This window comes from Canis aureus, chromosome 24, assembly GCF_053574225.1.
Source record: "Canis aureus isolate CA01 chromosome 24, VMU_Caureus_v.1.0, whole genome shotgun sequence".
Lineage (NCBI taxonomy): Eukaryota > Metazoa > Chordata > Mammalia > Carnivora > Canidae > Canis > Canis aureus.
The window spans coordinates 26,128,730-26,149,755 of record NC_135634.1 but is presented as its reverse complement, the minus strand read 5'-3'; the positions used below and the strand labels follow the sequence as shown (position 1 = coordinate 26,149,755).

General features: G+C 34.8%; 1 protein-coding gene across 2 annotated transcripts in view; it reads left to right on the top strand.

The window, feature by feature from the left end:
* The window catches only part of GLRA3 (glycine receptor alpha 3), a 207,084-nt gene extending 187,936 nt beyond the window's left edge, over positions 1-19,148 (top strand). For both annotated transcript variants that reach the window (XM_077868609.1, XM_077868608.1), the window contains one exon: positions 19,045-19,148. In XM_077868609.1, the coding sequence (XP_077724735.1) occupies positions 19,045-19,050 (6 nt within the window). In that variant the 3' untranslated portion in view covers positions 19,051-19,148. The remainder of the gene's footprint in view (positions 1-19,044) is intronic.
* Positions 19,149-21,026: the final 1,878 nt, after the last annotated feature.

Here is a 21,026-nt window from a genome sequence, read left to right as displayed (position 1 = left end):
ATCGTCATATTTTAGAATTTAAGGGATATTAATTTAGTTCAGAGTCTCTACTCAATGTGTATCATTAGTGTGTCTCATCACTAAATGAGGCAAATTGTCCATGTAAAATCAATCTAAACCTTGGAGATGACCTAAGAGTAGTTCAATGACCTCTGTGGCAGATTAATTTTCTCTGGTCATCTGTGGGGAAAAATTCAAGAGTGAAAAAAGAGGGCTCAAGGCCAAAACTAAGTGCATTCTCCTTTGTTATAAATGCTGAAAGTCATAGCCTTCTACCTAGTACTAGACCTGTTCAGTCACTAGACCTTTTCTTAAAGCATATAAATATCACTCCAGGCATGAAATCATGAATAAGCTGTTCTTCATATGCACCAAGATTCATATTTTATACAATCTCCCTATTGATAGAGTTAAAAGTTTAGTAATAAGTATCAGGATCAATAAAAGACCCACGTGTTCTCCCTAATTCATCCCTAATACCACATGACTATCATTCATCATGTTAATATTAGAACTAGATGCATTTTTGAGGGTAGAAGATATATGTTAGTTTTATAAGTTTGACATCAAACACTTACCTGGCAAGTGATCAATTAATGCATTGTTGTTTTATAAATTATTGAATTATAGAAAATTACCAAATATTGGCTATTGTAGAAATTGAGTCATATAATGGATTGTTAGTGTGCCCATAGCTTAGCTTCCTTAAAAATTTGCTTTATCAGACTTTATTAGATGGAGTTAAATTACCTTTTCAAAATAGACAAAACAATGCATTTAGTACACCAGAGACCTCTAATATTCAGAATGTATGTCTGTTCATGCAATGAAGTTGAGAATTTGAGAGTAGAATAAAATTTGGATCACAAGGTAATTAGTACTTTTTTTAGTGAACAATTAATGTGGTTAAGAAGATCATTTAAAAATATCAAATGGTATTTTATTTGTCCCAGAAAATGATATTATTATAAGCCAAACTTTGTATCTATCCTGTTCCTAGAATTATCAGCATTCAAATTTACAATTATCCAGATTATTTAGTATGATTTCATTTAAATATTGTGAACTATGGGACACCTGGGGGTTCAGTGTTTTAGCAACTGCCTTCAGCTGAGGAAGTGATCCCAGGGTCCTGGTATTGAGTCCCACACTGGGTTCCCCACAGGCAGCCTTGTCTCTCTGCCTGTGTTTCTGCCTCTCTGTGTCTCTTCTGAATAAATAAAATCTTTTTAAAAAATTACTATGACCATTACATTTGCTGAGGGTTTTTGTTTGTTTGTTTGTTTTTGTTTTTGTTTTCTCCAAATTCTCTCCAACCATATCACTCAGGATTTTTTGAGTTGGTAAAACCATCTCTAATCAGTATTATCCTCTATTTTTTGCTTTCCCACTGGAAAAAAAAAAAAAAACAGAAGAATTTTCTCCCAGATAATTCTGCTTAGTTCTTTGTGGGGCTATAATGTATTTATAGTGAGGATGGTAGATGCCAGCAGCACTCTGTGAAATGGGCTCAGCACACACACAAACTACAGGGATGTGTGAAAAGTCAAAATAAGTGAGAGCTTTACTAACATTTGCAAAATGTTTCCTTGGTAACAGATTCATACCTCAGGGAATAAATTTGAAAGCCACCTGCAGCATCTTGAACATTTTGATCCTTTTGCACTAGGGAATTTCAATGAAGTATGTTCAACTGTGAATTTTAACAAGCTGCTCCGATGGTGCTATTTGGTAAATATAAAAAACATCTGTGGTAGATTTGGGGATCTTTATGAATTACATCAAAATTCAATATGTTGAAACAAAAATCAGGAGATAGGTCATATTCAATATATGTGTGTAAGTAATTTAGTGTGAATATAATACTTTGTGCTTGGTATCTACCACTATTAATAAATTGAGGAAACCAGAGTAAGGTCAACTGGATGCTGTGAATGGATTTTAAGTATCTACCATTTTCAACTATATCACACAATTCCACATAATAAAATAACCTAAAGAAAATGCAAAAAAAAAAAAAAGTCCCTAAACCAATACAGATTTACCATGTAACAGAGGCAAGTATAATATGGAAAGCTTTCCCACTGATGTTATATAACAAACAACATAAGTCACCTTTCAGAAGAATTACCATAGTACCTGGAGGCTAGTTATGTTAAGTGAGGTCACCCCTGTGACTCAGACCTTATATATATATAAGCGATATGTTAATATACACATCCCTCTGAGAATCACCGTGATTCACCATGATGTTACTGTATGTGATAATATGTGCTTTACTCATGATTGATGATTCTGGGAAGATTTCAAGGAAGAACAATGATTGTTTTCTGATATAAGTGGTGACCAACATAACCAGTAGCATTATCACTTCATCATCCATAATATTTATAGTCCCTTCGCCATAGATCCTTGTAATGATATGTATTAAACATTGAATAGAAACTCTGTCCTTAAGAAAAATACAATTAATTAGGAGATGCAAGAGGAGTCCTAGATTAGAAGAATCATATCCATATAAATGTAACTCCACAGAACACAAAGGGAATTCTACAAGTATTTAAAAGGCAGCATATAAAAGTGATGAAGAACATGAACATTGAAACCAGGCTACCTGACTTAAAAACTTCATTGCACCATCTACTAGTAGTAGATGCTACTAACAGCACCATCTACTTAGGCAAATTGTTTTTTGTCTTTTTTTTTTTGCCTTCATTCCATCTTCTGTAAAATTCCAGAATTGTGAAAATTTAATGAATTGATATTTAAATTCATAAATTATATATATATATATATATATATATATATATATATATATATATAATGCCTGCAGAAAGATATAGGAACAGCATTTTTATTAGACTTCTTCAGGCTGCAAGGAACAAAGGAACACTTGTATTAATTTAGGTAATACAGGTTTATTATAAAGAGATAGAGAAAATTATGAAAATAATCTTGGGCACTGGAATATAAACTCCACACGATGAGAGCTCTCCTGTTCATTAATGAATCCCCCACTTAGAATATTCACTTGGTACATAGACACTTGATAAGTATTTGTGGAATGAATAACATCACAAAGCCAATATTTATAGACATTGGAAAGTTATTCACAGTATATGCCAAAACACTAGCAATAACTAACTATTTGGTCATATGCTCGCAGCAGGCATATACTTCTTCCTATGCACCACGGCTCATGGTTTCATGGCTGCCGGCCTCAAACATATTGTGTCTTTACTTCCAACTGCTCCTATGAATAACACCTGAGTCTTCCCTAGCTTTTTCTAAGTATAATGACTTCTCTGGACTTGTCATTTCCTACTGTCTTTCAGCTCCGACTCCCATTACCAACTGCTAATCTCCCCATGAGTCCTCTAGTCAACCCTCCAAAGCAAGAATTTAATAGGTTCAGCCACTATAGTCTGCTTCTATTGGAGAGACTTTTACATTTAGGTTACCTCTTACTCTGTTAGCCACTTTATAAGTGGTCCTGATTTGGTTTAGGCAACCAATACTGGTTTCATGAGCTGTGATAAGATAAGAGAATCATCTAGTACAGAGCTAGTATCGGTATGGCATGCAATCTGTGTGAGAAACTATCAAGAAGACTGGTAGAAGAGCACTCATTTAGAGGTTTCCAAGAAAGGGACTATGTAAACAGTAAAAACGTTTACTTGTCCTATCCAAGCAAATTCATAAAATGTTATGTTTTCATTTGGGAAAGAAGGAAAACCCACAGGTATATTAAATAATAATGTTATCGGTGAGATGCGACCACTTATATGCAAAGGAATAGTTTATGAATAGCTCATCCAGCAGGAGTAATTGTAGGAGGGATGCAGAAGGACTTATCCCTTTATTCACCAGTCATGCCACCAAAACACAATGGGACTGGGTAAAAAAATATGGAAAGAGCTTTAGATGTCAAGGGCTGCCTGTCCTTTTGCCAATCCATTCTTGTACATATGAAGATCCTTGAAACAAAGCCAGTTGCAGTATGAGGGGTTGTATTTCTGTAGACATTGAACACAAACTAGGTCCCACTAGGGCATATATTCATCTATTACAACTCCTCCCATGGCTATTTAAATATAGCACATCTATTTTATTTTGCACATGCCCATAAATTACTTTACAAAACATCATATCTTTAATTTATTAAAACAGGTCATTATAACTCAAAACTACCACCACTATCATTGCTGGGATATATCTGAAGTTCAAGTTTTTTCTCCAACTACTTCAATTATAGCTTATTAAAGTGTTTTCAGTTGATAACTCTTTAGCACAATGATTGGCACAAGAAAACACATTTTTTGGTTTTGTTTTGGTTTGTTTTTATTGTGCCCTGGACCTTTCTTATTTGAGCAGAGAGGTTCTAACATGAGAAAAGATGTCTATGTTCCAAAAGCTAAGATGGCATTTTAGAGGCATGGAGAAATTCCCCCAAAATCTTCCTCTTGCCTTCATACTCCTTCTTACTAAGCTGTTTCCTAGCCATGTATCTGTACTTTGCCAATGCTCTCTTCTCCAACTGCAGTTTTCTAAGCCTTTCATTTTTCTTCTTGTCTTAGAGATATATTTAACATTTAAAGTATATAATGTGGAGGTGCCTGGGTAACTCAGTGGTTGAGCATCTGTCTTTGACTCAGGGCATGATCCTGGAGTCCCAGGATCGAGTCCCACACCGGGCTCCTTACACGGAGCCTGCTTCTCTCTCTGCCTCTCTGTGTGTGTGTCTCTCATGAATAGATAAATGAAATCTTAAAAAAAAAAATAAAGTATATAATGTGAATAAAGGCCTGCAGCAGCAAAAAAAAAAAAAAAAAAAAAAAGAGGTACAATGTGGTGTGTACAATGTACTGATTTGATATAATCATTTCATTGTGAAATGATTCCCACAATCAAGTTAATTAACTCATGTACCATGTCACATATTTTCCTCTAAGAAAAACACATTCTTTTTTTTTCATTTTTTCGTATATTTTTTATTGGAGTTCAATTTGCCAACATATAGCAAAACACCAAGTGCATCCCGTCAGGTGGCCCCCTCAGTGTCCGTCACCCAGTCACTCCAACCTCCCACCCACCTCCCTTGCCACCACCCCTTGTTCATTTCCCAGAGTTAGGAGTCTCTCATGTTCTGTCTCCCTTTCTGATATTTCCCACCCATTTTCTCTCCTTTCCCCTTTATTTCCTTTCACTATTTTAAATTCCCCAAATGAATGAGACCATATAATGTTTGTCCTCTGATTGACTTACTTCATTCAGCCTAATACCCTCCAGTTCTATCCACATTGAAGCAAATGATGGGTATTTGTCATTTCTAATGGCTGAGCAATATCCTATTGAATACATAAAACACATTCTTAAGAAAAAATTGCTGGGGCACCTGGGTGGCTCAGAGGTTGAGCCTCTGCCTTTGACTCAAGTCATGAACTTGGGGTCCTGGATTGGGTCCCACATCAGGATCCCTGCGGGGAGCCTACTTCTTCCTCTGCCTATGTCTCAGCCTCTCTGTGTCTCTCATGAATAAATAAATAAAATCTTAAAATAAAAAGCATTTAAAAAATGAATAAATTGCAGAAAAGGTAAAAGATACACATTGTATTAATCAGTGCTTAATAAAAGTTGAAGATTTAAAGCTCTAACTAAATTTTATAACATCTTTGAGATGTCACTCACATATCATAATTAAAATGTGCAACTCAGTAGTTTTTAGTTAATCATAGTTATGTAACCACCATCACTAATTCCAGAACATTCTATCACCTTGAAAAGAAACTCTCTACCCATTATCACTTACTCTCCCATTTCCTCCTATCTTTCTCCTATCCATTGGCAACCACTATTTCTATGGATTTGCTTATACTGAATACTTGACGTAAATTAAATTCTACAGTATGTGGCTTTTGTTTCTGGCTTTTTTCACTTAGCATACTATTTTCAAGGTTCATCCATGTTGTAGCATGAATCAATATTTTATTCATTTTCACAGCAGAATAATAGCCCACTGTATGAACATAACAGATCTTGTAGAGTTTTGTTATAGCATTTAGAAATACAATGAACAGAATTGCTGAGATAACATTGTGCAGAGCACCCTTCTGGGCAAGAAAAGATAGGTAAAAATGCTATCAACAAGCAAATATGCTTCAACTGTTTGGGCTAAAATGGTCAATCAATTCATTTTATAAGAATCTAAAAGTATCAACTCAAAATTTGATTTAACTGAACACTTATCTCAGAAAAGTACTCAATACAAGTATTCAAATGTAAAAAATAATAGTTGATTTTTTATCCCTTCATATCTTTGAGAATTATATCCTATTTTGTTTTCCTTGTTAAACAGAATCTTTTAGTTGATAAGAAGATAATGTAAGATATTGTAGATCACACATTGTTACCAACTGTAATATGGAAAGAATCCAGGCATCATGCTCTTCAGATTCTTTGGGATTGAGTCATATCTGCATTATTAGTCAAATCACAGGATTGTAATATATATTTTAAAATATATTTATCATATACCAGAGATGTCCTAAACATTGTCCATGATGTAAATACATTTCTGCTACTTAGTAAGACCATTCTAAGGCAGTAACATATGATTGCCATGTATTAGAATTATGACATAATTTACTAAGTACTCTATAAACATGATGTAGTTTACCTGCAGTGAACCTATATGCTTGGAGAATGGGTATTCTTTATTAAATTGAGTATTAATATAAGAACCTATTTATTTTTTTAAAAGATTTTATTTATTTATTCATGAGAGACAGAGAGAGAGAGAGAGAGAGAGAGAGAGAGAGAGAGAAGCAGAGACACAGGCAGAGGGAGAAGCAGTTTCCATGTAGGGAGCCTGATGTGGGATGAGATTCAGGGTCTCCAGGATCACGCCCTGGGCTGAAGGTGGTGCTAAACCACTGAGCAACCCAGCCTGCTCTATAAGAACCTATGTAATTTGAGCACTGCTATAGAAATTTTTTCAAAGACTCGGTACTTTGCTTTTCAGCTATAGTAAGTATAATCCAGTCAGAGTGCAACATTGTGTTGTCTGAAAAGATGAAAATTTGTCAAAAGATAATCATTTATCAACAACTTAAATTGTATGAAAATAGAGATACAGAAGTACATAGTTAGCAAACACATGATTAATTTATGTTTCCTTTTGAATTTTAAATCAGGAAAGTAAATCCATATACCCCATTAATTAAGCCTTCTTATTACTTGGTTATTGGTTAATTTAGGTTTTACATTATGTTAATATTGTTAATATAGATTAATGTATTTATGAACTTTATAATTTAAGTTTTTTGGATGGGATCTTTCAGTTTGTTTTTAATCTCCTTGACTTTTCTTGCCATGCTACTCATAATATAGCAACTATAAAGGTTTTTTTTTTCTGTGAGATATATGTTTTATGTAACTGCTCAGGGATAATGTTCAAAATCAGAAAAGGTAGGACAAATAAGTGATGAAAGAGTCTAAATGTATTGGACATTGAATGAGAATATTAGAATTTGCATGAAAACAGCAAGTTAAAGGCAATTAAGAAAATATATGCTTGACACTAAAGGATTACAAAATCAGAAAAAAATGAACAGCATAAGTTAATTTAAGGCTTCAACACAGTTATGGCTCTCAGTTGAATATTTCATGGAGATAAACAAGGGCTGAACTCAACAAGAAACACAACTAGCAACTTCAATGAAATTCTATGATTGAGGGGGAAAAATGCCTCTATTTGCCTGTCTAGCAAAATGGAGACCAAATCTAAAGAGAAAATAATAACAAAATGAATTATAAAATCAATCTCTCCATGACGGAATGTCTACAACACCCAATCTCTCTTGGTAGAATTCTATTTTATTTTCATTAGTCATTTTGTTGTCATTAGGACATGGCCTATGGGGTAAACCTCCAGAAGCTCATTATTTTAAGCACACTGACAACTGATTGTGAAATTCCTTGCGATCCTGTTTGAATTTTAAAGTAGAAATATTTAAAAAATAAATAAATAAATAAAGTAGAAATATTATGTACCAAGTTAAGAAAGTCTTAAGCAAACAATCACTTTGGTGTATACCTTAGAGGAACCTAGGGCATGCTCTTATTTTCAGTATTTAAAATTAAATGTGTATGTTCGGTACTATAACTTCCCATTCTCCTTTTTTTGTTTTTGGTTTTGAGATAGGACACCTTCTCTTTCATAAAAATGCTGATATACTGAATGAACATTAAGCCACTTGAGTTTTACTGTATATAGATAACTAAAATCAAAATGACAACACTCCTTTTATTACATTTCCAATGGTTAACAGAGACCAGAAGATTGGAACTGGAGACAGAGGAGAGGATGATTAAGTTCTTAAATGATTAAGAACTCAGGTGTTAAAGTTCATCAAGATTGGTACAGGTCTGAGCTGTACCTCTTGTGTAGTAGCTCTGTGAGTAACCCTTCCACGCCTTAGTTTCTTTGGCTTCAAAACAGGGACAGAGGAACTTTCTGAGGGAGTTGTGAAGCATAAATGATATCCTGCACATGCTGAGTTTTGTCCAGTGCCCAAATGGTAGTGCTGTTCACGTTTTTGTTTGTGTGGTAGCTATAAAGACAGACTAAATATACGTAACACAGATATAAAGAAAATGCATTAAAAATGAATGAACATTTCAAAGAGTCAGCCTGAAAAGAAGAGATGATATTTGAAAGTGAGTTTTAAAAAAGGAGGTAAATAAATGGAAGCATATTATTTCAGGGGAAGGAATATGTATAACGTTGAAAAATCATGACATGGGGTACCTGGGTGGCTCAGTTGGTTAAGTGTCTGCCTTCATCTCTGGTCATGATCCCAGGGTCCTGGGATCAAGGACCACATCGGGCTCCCTGCTCAGAGACAAATCTTCTCCCTCTCCTCCCTGCTTGTCGTCTCCCTTGCTCTCTCTCTCAAATAAATAAATCAAATATTTTTAAAAAAAGAAAAATCATAAGATGACACCAATGATTTGACGAAGTACTGCTGGAATAGAGGATTGGTTCCTGGTGTAGAGAGAAGAGTGAAAGGTAGTGGGAGATAAGGCTTGAAAGACAGTGGTGTTTTTGTAAAATTGTGAAACTCCTACTAATCAAACTTGGCTATAAGGTTTTCTTTTAGGTAATGGGAATCAAGGAGAACTCATTAGTAGCAGAGCACCATAACTTGCTTTCCTTTAAGAAAGATAATCAAAGCTTATTTGTGAAATATAGGTGAACTGGAAACAGTGATAACACAGAGGCCACTTAAAAAGAAATTATAGATGTTAAAACAAACTATACTCAGTTGGGCTGGATTTGAATAAAACTATACCAGAACCAAAGATGTGTAGAGGTGGTACTCATTTAGGGACCTTCTCCCTTCTTCCCACTCATAGACTAGACATATACTACTTCTTAACTTTTTAGGGCTGCCCACTGCAGGGTTTGAAAAATCCACCCAATCCTGTCCCATGATCCAGGAAGTGAGTCATTGCTCAGGCAAAACTTACAGGCTGAAACCAGCATCTAAAGTCAGGATGAACAGGAAATCAACACCTGGATAAACACGGGAACAAAAGAAACTGAGAAAACCTACTAAACAGAAAAGTAGGCAAGAGTATGAATGGATAAGGATAGGCCAAGAGAAAATGTGAAGTGAAACTGATCCCTGGAAGATACGTCAAACATGCAGACATGCAGTAGTAAAGTATCTAAGCAGATAGAAATAAAAACTAAATGCATAAAAAGAAAAATAGGAAATCCACAAAATGTGGAAAAGCAAATAAGCACATAGCACCAGTATTGAGAGCTTAATGATTGAGATGGCTGTCTGCTTTGATCTCACTTGCCCTATTTGATTTCTGCTGGGATAAGTGTCTATCTCCTCCATGGTTCTAATGCACACACCCACGCTTAATACCCCCTCCACACATACACACACCCTATGATGGCTTACACATAAAAGGAAGTAATAAAACAACAAAACCTGTTCCAAGAAATAGACTGGAACACCTTAATTTGCCTCTCTTATTGTTTCTTTTGCCCTGCAATTCTTGGCTCTGAACCCAAGCTTTCAATATTTGCTTCTCCCCGCTCTTTGGTTCCAGCTGTCTTTCACCTTTACTGATCTTTGACTTGGCATGAAGTTCTCCCAGCAAGAGTGAGTTCCTGCAGCCCCCCACTGGCTGAGCTCAGCCTTTTACCCCGCTTCTAATATCTTCACTTGGAAAGTTCTAGAGAGACAAATCTAAGTCATGAATTTGGGAGCAAGACTGTGAGACACCTGGCTCAGATGAAGGAGTGTACCTGCCAAAAGGAAAACTTCCATCAAACAGATCTAGACAGCTCAGACCCTGCTGCCTGGGATAATGTGCACTTATTTCCTTTTTTGCTTGTTTGTTTAGTTGGTATACTTTAGACTACTTTACATGTAAATCTATGTCTTTAATGGTAAACCCATCTGATATATTGATGTATAATAACCCTAGAAAATATTTCATAAGCCAGTTGAAAGGAATGACTTGAAGATAGCAGAAAACATGAATGAAGTTCAAATCTCAGTGTTCCTTGCTTACACCATTCTACCAATGATGTGAACATCAGTGAATTTGTAAGACCTAGCTGCCTGCCATGGACACTGACATCTTATGAGAAAATGGCCCCAACCAATTTTATTTTCTTTCTCTTTATTCACTTTGGCCTCTGAAATATGATTTTTAGAGAACTGAAAAAAAAAATGAAACTACTAACCTAAAGACAGAAGTTGCCAGGAATTTTATATGTACATATGTATATGTACATATTCTCTAGTTATCAAACATGACTTTATGAGGGATGGTTTATAAGGGGATTCAGATACCTCTATTATGGTTGACATATATTCTGCCAAAAAAGATATCCTACACCTAAAGGCAAAAAACAATTGAAATAATAATTATCATTTTTAATTCTTACTATTGCAAACAATGTGCTAGGTTTGTTTTTTTAAAGATTTATTTATTTATTTATTTATTTATTTATTTATTTTAAATTTATTTTTTATTGGTGTTCAATTTGCCAACATACAGAATAACACCCAGTGCTCATCCCGTCAAGTGCCCCCCTCAGTGCCCATCACCCATTCACCCCCACCCCCGTCCTCCTCCCCTTCCACCACCCCTAGTTGAGAGAGAGAATGTGCATGGTGAGGGGAGGGGCACAGGGAGAGGGTGACAAGCAGACTCCCCGCTAAGCGTGGAGTCTGAACTGGGGCTCAATCTCCCGACCTCAGCTGAGATCATGACCTGAGCCGAAACCAAGAGTCAGATGCCTAACTGACTGAATCACCCAGGCACCCCAGTATTGTGCTAGCTTTTAAAAATACATTATTTAATCTTCATGTTACACTATGAGGTAGATATTAAGACTCCAATTTTACTGAGAAGAAAATGAAAACTTTTAGAAAATTAAAATGCCTAAGATAACATAGCAAGGACATATATGAAAATACATTAATAATCACATATGTACAAGGCAAGGGATAGTTATGAAAAAAGGAAAATTTTTAAATTATGCATATACATCAGCCTAAATATTTCATTCATTCCACTTCAGGGTGAGATTAATAGATCTGCATGGCAGTAAGTAGGACTCTGACAAAGACTTTCTTTAAAAAGAGAAGTAAAAAAGCCAATGTTCTCGCCAACTTTTCTCAAAAAAAGTTAAGAGAACAATAATATTGAGTATAATCATCTCTTAATAAATATTAGAATGTTAACTTTTACAATTATGGATTCCTGATATTTACAGTTTTGCTTATTTATTCTTTTTAACCATATATTGAATTCCACCCATGTGGCATACATCATCACATACCCTGGAGCTGCAACAGTAAGCGAGGAAGCCAGCATCCCTTCTGTAGCCGAGCTGACATTCTAGTTCAGGAAACACAGATAAATGAAATAATTTCCAATCGGGATCAGTGATATAAAGTTACTGACAGCTGACATAGAGAACAAAAGGGTTGGAGGTGTTAGAAAGGTTATCTGGGATCAAGTTTAGTGGACTTCAGATGTTCTGGTCTATCCAGCCTGTATCTCAGTGATTAGTGAACTATTTGTTCTCAGCATTGAGAAATTGTGAACAGACCATCGGCCAAGGTGCCTGCTCCACCTACCATAGAGGTAGAATCATGGCTTCTTTCCCTCCCAACAGTGATTTGTTTGGGGACAAGCACATAACTCAACGGAGGACAACCAGAATCTGATACTTTAATAAGGAAAACATTACCACTACAGTGGAGGTGCTAAGCTTGTGAGAAGTTAGCTGCATCATAGTGACAACTTAGAGGGAATCTGTCTAAGAAACGAAAGAGAAAGAGAGAGGGAGAGCTTAACAAACAGAGTTGTGACTAAAGCCACAATCCACCTTGGCATATTTCAGTCTGGGGCCAATAAGTTCCTCCTAAGTTGCTTGTTGGATTGTCATTGATTCCTATACCATTATTCATGAAAGGTCCATGAATTAATTATTCATAGGTGAGATTTAAGCTTTGGCATGAATGATATAAATGAAACAATTGTGAAGAATATGGAGCAGCATCACAGGCAGAGAGAAAACAGGATGTGAAAACTTCCTAAGAAAGGAAATAATTCTATAGCATGTTCTAGAAGCTAATAGTTTTATCACCTAGTAAGAGAAGATAATACAATAATACCTACCATCATTGATATAAATCAACATCTTACTGGAGTGCCTTGCCAATAAAAGAAGGAAGTAACAGAAATAAAGTATTATGGGATAAGAAAGGAGGAGACATCTGTAAATATATGTCTTTATAGAAAATTTTAAAATACACACACATACACCCTGTTAGAACAAATAAGAGAGTTCTGCAGGAATCATGAGGAAAAGATCAATACAAAGAAGTGAGTGATGTTTATATACATCAGCAATAACCTATTAGAAAATGTAATAATATAAAAATATTCTATTTGTGATAGCAGCATAAACATTGTGTTTCTATGAACAAAATTAATAAAAGATAAGCGAAACTGCAACACAGAAAAATTGCAAATTTATTATAGATGGACATAAAATACCATTTGGAGAATTGAAGGAAGTTCAACATTATATATATTTCAAATTCTCCTCAAATTTATCTACAAGTCTAATGTAATTGCAATTAAAACACTCAGGGAATTTTTTATGAAGCTACTATAAGAAAGATAAAACTTTACCACTACCCTCTTAGAGTCCATGACTAGGCATGAGAATCAAGTTGACATAAAACAGATTAACAGGGGAAAAGCATACAGAAATTTATTCTTACATGGGAGCCTCCATAGGAAAATGAAGACCCAAAGAAGTAGCAAGACCCCAGTGCTACACTCAACAGACAGAAAGACAGTTGTAAAAAAAGAAGTAACTAAAATGTATAGGGAGATTAAAGGAAGATCAGAGTTATTTTAACAAGGTCTATTTGTATGGATTTTTCTGGCCTCAATTCCCTGTCTCTGGTAGTAGAATGCTCCTTTTTTTCTGGTACAGAGAGAGTATATTTCATATGGGAATTTTTTTTCCTGCTTTTAGGAAGAAAAGAGGAGATCATGGGTATCCTTTCTGTGTCTGTCAGGTACCTCTGGATAAAAATACAGTTTATGCTAAATGGTATATTTGGAGATGGCATAGTCCCTCACCTTTCACTACATAAATTAATTCTAAAATTCATTTGGAAAAATAAAAATCCAAAAAAAAAAGATAATTATGAAACCTAGGTAAGCCAATCAAGTCAGAGTGTTCTTTTCTAGTATCTTGCTCAAAGAAGGATCTGTGACTGGGGTCTTGGAGTGACCCAAGGGCTTGTGGATTTAATGCAGAATCTCACACTGTGTCCCAGACCTACCAAATCAGAATCTACATTTTAACAAAATCTCCAGGTGATACATATTCAACTTAAAGTTTGCAAAGCAATCGTCATTGTACCTTCTCTCCATAGATCTAACCTTGTGGACCTTGGGTTATATGATTGGTTTTGCTTTCATTCTATATCATTTGCTTAATATGGTCAAGATCTAAATTCAATTTTCTAGATATGCCTCCTTTTTATAGAAAAACCCACATGAGGGTCTCCTGGGTGGCTCAATCAGTTGGGCATCTGTCTTCGGCTCAGGTCATGACCCTCGGGATGAACCCTGAGTCAGGCTCCCTGCTCAGTGGGAAGTCTGCTTCTCCCTCTCCTGCTGCAGCTCCCCCTGCTTGTACTCTCTCTCTCTCTCTCTCTCAAATGAATAGAATCTAGAAAAAGAAAAGAAAAAAAGAAAAGAAAAGAAAAGACCTCAAGAAATATCATCCAAATTAACAAGGTATACCTTGCATTCTACCATATGGAAGGAATGCCATATTATCTAATTACTTTCTCTGATTAATCACTTCTCAGATGAAATCTAGAGAATCAACGAGTAATGTCATAGTTTAAAATGGAAGCTAAAATATTCAGAGAAGTTGTGGGCTTCCTACAATACTTCTGTTTAACATACTTCCTTTCTTTCTATGCTCTATTTAGTGTTTCCATTTTTGTAGTGGGTTTTGTTACTCTGCTTTATGGTAGCACCACCAAACACTTACTGGTTTTGAAGGTTTCCCGCCAAAATTCTACTCCATTGTTCTCTGTGAATTTCGATCTCTATTATCAAAAGATTAGGCTCCTGAGACATTGCTTTGTTCCTTCCAGAATCCAAGCCTCACCAATGGAGCATGGCATTATTTGTAGAATGATTTGAACGTGCCTTTTCTCCTTTGCATTTCCTTTTACCCACCTCATCTCTATTCTACCAAAGGTGTGCTTTGCCTCAAGATGGTCTAGAATTGCTAATAAAGAATTTAAAGATAAAGAGTCAATATTCAGATTTTGAGATACAAAATAACATTTTTAAGACTGAAATAAGCCTATAGACTTAAATAAAAAACTTTACCAACAGGATTTGCTAAATAATACAATAAGGCCCAGTATCTGGTCAAATCGACTGTTAAGATTTCAATAAACCAGGGATATATAAAAACAAAGATATGACAGAAGGGAAATCCTTGCCATAAGGGAAAAGGGAAAAAGTCATCCCTTCCTCAATCAGGGAAGTATGAAAGTTTTGGGGAGGCAGAGAGATAGGGACAGACACAGAGTGAAAGATTCATGTCCCCTCTGGAATGAATTCTCAAAGAGGATGTAAAGGTTAGAGGGAGAGCTGCAATTAAAAGGGTGTTAGTCCTATTCTTGACAAAAAATTCTGAGTGGGATATTGTCATCTATGACGTGGGGTCACCTAGCACTTGCAACCAAGTGTCTGGTTGCAGACACTTACTGAGCCACTCAGGTGCCTTTGGCTCTAGTCGTTCTTAACAATTTTTGAATGCGCCATACTCTTCATGCCACCTTGTATTTGTATGTCTCTCCATTTTCTGAAAATTCATACCCTTTCTCATCCAGCCAGACATTCTCATTCTTTAAACTCTGCTCAGGCACCACCTCCTACCAGATGACTGCCACAACACACCCACACGCAGTCTGCATCCTCAACCTAAAGACTGTATTTCTCTCACCTGGGTTTTTCAAATTCCTGCAAATATCCTCAGTACTTCTAGAACTTATGTTCGTGCATTGTCATTGCATGTTTTCTTGTCTGTCTGCCCTGGATTGATCTCCCTGAATGGAAGAATCTTTTATCTCTAAGTACTAGCATCTAACATACTGCCTGGCACTCAGTTACACTCAATAATTACTTCTTGAAGGAAGAATAAAAGAAGGCACACAAGGAAGTAAGCAAGCCAGCTGAATTATTATTGCCATATTATGGCAATAATATGGAAATGAGAGTAGATTTTTTCTTGGGAAGTGGAGGTGGAAAATAGGTCTTAGAGCTCTAAATTTTTTATTTGTAATTCTTTTTAGTAACATAAAATTAAAAGTTTCTAAATATCCACTTTTTGTTTGAAACTGTGTTATATAATACATGTGGTTTATAGCTACCTTAACATCCAAGAATAAGTTAGTGTCTTTTCAAAAATAATTACTTACTGATGTGTTTAGTATAATTCAGGCGTCTGTCCTACTCACTGGGGGGAAAAAACTTCATTTCTTCTTATTACAAATAGGTCTGATAAATTTTATCCATCTCCACTATTGAAAATACATTTTGCTGCCTTAAGCCTTTCAGATATAGTTGGATTTATAGAAATCTGTTTGATAAAAAAGGGCTTTTTCATATAAGTTTAGAGATTTCTGTTTTATATGGCTTTTCTGTCCTATAATTCCATGCTTCTTTTCTTTCTTTCCCAAGCAAAATAGAAAAATCAAGAAGATAATAATTGAATATTCAAAATATTTACCTACTTTCTTTCTTTAAAGATTTATTTATTTATTTGAGAAAGAGAGAGAGCCCGTGTGCAAGTGGAGATGGGCAGGAGGAAAGAGAAGCTCAAGCAGACTCCCCACTGAACATGGAGCCCAGCACAGGGCTCTATCTCATGATCCCAAGGACATGACCTGAGATGAAACCAAGAGTCAGATGCTTAATCAACTGAGCCACTCAGGTGCCCCTGATCTACTTTCATCTTCCTTGCTAGTCAATTTTTTTTCAATTAACCATCTTGAGCTCGTTATCACGGATGTTAAATATTAGTTTTACAAATTTCTTAATCTGTATGACTTTTGTAACTTCTCCTAAGATCAGGGTTCTAGAATTTATTTCAGGTTCCAGTGAAAATCATAGAACAGATCACAAAAGAAATATAAAGATTATATAGATAGATACATACATACGTACATTTATATATAATTTTGGAAGCTCAGTTAAAAGGTTTCTTTTTAAAAATATTATGTTCTTTTTTCAAAGTATTTAAACAGGTGTTTGGTATTTTAATAGTTTTCAAATATAGTCATAGGTTAACTTGCTTACAGAAAAATTGGTATTTATGCCAAGTGTCAGAAGATGTATATACCCTGTTATCATTTAAAACAACTAACCACTATTCTTTCTTGGAGATTTTCATTATACTTGTATTAAAAAATACAATTTAAGTGTCAAAATATTGCTCTGATTTGGATTCGTGTAGAGGTAAGTGGAGGAAAGAGAGACATTAATAGAACCATATAATGAGATTTTTTTCAAAGTTCAGTTCTCTGTATCACAACCTGTTAAAAAAAAGATAAAGATTAATTTTCCCTCTTTTATTAAAAATTAGAGAATGAGTTCACCTTCTTGTTACCCAAATTTAAACAATTTTGATTTGCTCTTTGAATTTCTGCAAATATATAGAAACATAATACAATAAATGAGATTTGTAACCTTAAGACTTTAGAATCCAAATGAACGACAAGAAATATATATTTTAGAATAAACATTCATACTCATCTTCATGTTCCTTACTCCAATCTACAGAGCTAAATATAGATTCTAAAATAAGACAAAATAAGTTTTCTGTTATCTTTCCTTATCAACTACTAGAGAAAGCAACAATCCACTTCAAATGTGATATTATTCAGAAAACTCAATTTTTTATAACAGAATCCTTGTTCTCAAGAAGCTTATAATTTAAAGATAAAATAGCAAATAATAAAGATGCAATATAATATATGTATATGCATAAATTCATATAAACATGCTTTAAAAGCAACATATATATGTTAAAGTAGCATCTAGAATAAGGAGAACTTAACGCAGAATTAGAGCTGGCAAATACTCTTGTTTATATCATTTTAAGGCTTGGTTAATAAAAGCCGTAAGAATTCCATGTCTATGAGATTGCAAAAGCAGTATCACTGAATACTTGTATAGTAGCCTAAAAGATCTGAAATCTACGTAATGAAGGCAGGAAATACATTTTTAAAAATAATAATAATACAATCGAACTCTCTTATATTGTCCTTCATATAAAAACCTCAGTTAAGGTTCAAGTTTATTGGAATTTCATAGCATGCATTCCAGAATTTCTTTTCTTTTTTTCTTTCTTTCTTTCTTTCTTTCTTTCTTTCTTTCTTTCTTTCTTTCTTTCTTTCTTTCTCTTTCTTTCTTTCTTTCTTCTTTCTTTCTTTCTTCTTTTTCTTTCTTTCTTTCTTTCTTTCTTTCTTTATTTTCTTCTTTCTTTCTTTTTTGTATATAGTACAAAGTGACTACATTAGTGGTAGGAGTAAGTTGTTGCAAAATGAAATCTTATTCTATAATAGCATAAATTTCATGGGGGAAAAATATTCTCTCTACCTAGTTTTATTTCTAGTGCCTGAACTGAGTAGATTCTCAAGTAATATTGAAATAATAAAATGTAGGGAAGATTAAATACAAAGTAGTACAGCACAGGCAAACTCACAACAAGTATGAACAGCTGTTGTACCTAAGTTAGTATGCTAGTAGCTCTAATGATGACAAAAAAGAATCTGATGTGGTAACAAGATTTATTGAAATGTTAGACATCCTTTAAGGCCCAATTCATATATCACTTCTTTTTTATCGTCAGAGTTAAATTAATCTCTATGTTCTGCTTATATTTGTATCCGTCTCCTTAAAAAGAGAGTAAGTTTCTCCGTAAGTAACTTGGCAAAAAGATGATCAGGTTGGTGTTGAATAGATTTTGAAGGTCCATAAAGGCCCCAGTTAGGTGTCTAAGAATTTGCTTCCTGCACAGTAACTTGATTTGATTTAATTTATTCCCTTGTGGATTATAAAACTATACTTATATGAAATATGTAAACTTATAAATTCAAATAAGGCCCATTGAATGAAATAATAAACCAAGTAATGGGAAAATAAGAAATAAAATATGTACCTGAAGAAGCCTTATATAACATAGTGGAAACAAATTAACATCATTCCTCAAAGTCTGAGAAAGAAGAAATAAGTAAGCGATAGAATTTAGATAAACAGCATTCAAACTATTGAATTCCACACAACATCCTCCTCTCAATACTCAATTGACCCCCTTATCACTCTTATCAATACTCTCCTTTCTGTCTCCCTCACGTCTAATTCTTTTTTTTTTTTTTGCTGTTCTATTAGGTGTAAGACATCACAAACTGAAATGGATAGAGTAGAAATTAATTAGATATTCCTATGGAAACTAAAAAAGAAAAAGAAGAAAGGAAGGAAGAAAGGAAGAAAGGAAGAAAAAAAGAAAAAGAAAGAAGAAAGAAAGAAAGAAAGAAAGAAAGAAAGAAAGAAAGAAAGAAAGAAAAAGAAAGAAGAAAGAAAGAAGAAAGGTGATTCTTCAGATTGACAACATTTTCCCTCTGTGTATCCCCAGAATCCTGGGTATCTGCTGCCTTCATTCTGTCAAACGTGGGCATTTGGACCAGGACTTGTTTTCATGTTTGAAAAACCACACTAGTGAGGAAGGTCATTAAAATAATTGTTTCATAATCTGGATTTCAATAACACCTGGTTGTATTATTTAAATATGTTTATATTCAACATTATAGAGCAAGAAAAGTAGAATATGGTAAAGGTCAGAAGAGAACATTTTTTCAAGGCAGAGATAAATGAGAATATTTATATCAAATTAGGGGGCCAAGCTAATTTCTAATCATATTAGCATTAATCAGTTAAGCTTTTTATATATATCAAAGTATCTAAGAGCCAATTTCTGTTGTTTTCCTATTCCAATTCTTATTTCTTTTAGTTATAATGTGTGCTTAATAACAGAACGATAAGAAATAGAAGAAAAGGGAGAAGTCTTCAGGATGAAACTAGATCCTTTAGGAGGCATCAGAAGCCCAAAATTGCTAATATTTAATGTATTTGAAATATATTTTAAAAGGTGTGGAAAACAATGAATCAAGGATGGAAAGAAAGAGGACAAGAGGATGAAAAGAAGGATGGAGAGAGAGGAAAACACAGAAAGAGTGAAGGCAGAAACAAGACTAAGAAAACCAATTTTCTTGGCAATAAAAATTATTTAAACTTTTCAGTTTTCAAGCATTAACTATTTTATTTCATTTTATTTATTTTTTTATTTTTTATTTTTATTTATTTTTTATTGGTGTTCAATTTACCAACATACAGAATAACCCCCAGTGCCCGTCACCCATTCTCTCCCACCCCCCCCTCCCCTTCCACCACCCCTAGTTCGTTTCCCAGAGTTAGCAGTCTTTACGTTCTGTCTCCCTTTCTGATATTTCCCACACATTTCTTCTCCCTTCCCTTATATTCCCTTTCACTATTATTTATATTCCCCAAATGAATGAGAACATATAATGTTTGTCCTTCTCCGACTGACTTACTTCACTCAGCATAATACCCTCCAGTTCCATCCACGTTGAAGCAAATGGTGGGTATTTGTCGTTTCTAATAGCTGAGTAATATTCCATTGTATACATAAAACACATCTTCTTTATCCACTCATCTTTCGATGGACACCAAGGCTCCTTCCGAGTTTGGCTATCGTGGCCATTGCTGCTATAAACATCAGGGTGCAGGTGTCCCGGCGTTTCATTGCATCTGTATCTTTGGGGTAAATCCCCAACAGTGCAATTGCTGGGTCATAGGGCAGGTCTATTTTTAACTCTGAGGAACCTCCACACAGTTTTCCAGAGTGGCTGCACCACTTCACATTCCCACCAACAGTGTAAGAGGGTTCCCTTTTCTCCGCATCCTCTCCAACATTTGTTGTTTCCTGCCTTGTTGATTTTCCCCATTCTCACTGGTGTGAGGTGGTATCTCATTGTGGTTTTGATTTGTATTTCCCTGATGGCAAGTGATGCAGAGCATTTTCTCATGTGCGTGTTGGCCATGTCTATGTCTTCCTCTGTGAGATTTCTCTTCATGTCTTTTGCCCATTTCATGATTGGATTGTTTGTTTCTTTGGTGTTGAGTTTAATAAGTTCTTTATAGATCTTGGAAACTAGCCCTTTATCTGATACGTCATTTGCAAATATCTTCTCCCATTCTGTAGTTTGTCTTTTAGTTTTGTTGACTGTATCCTTTGCTGTGCAAAAGCTTCTTATCTTGATGAAGTCCCAATAGTTCATTTTTGCTTTTGTTTC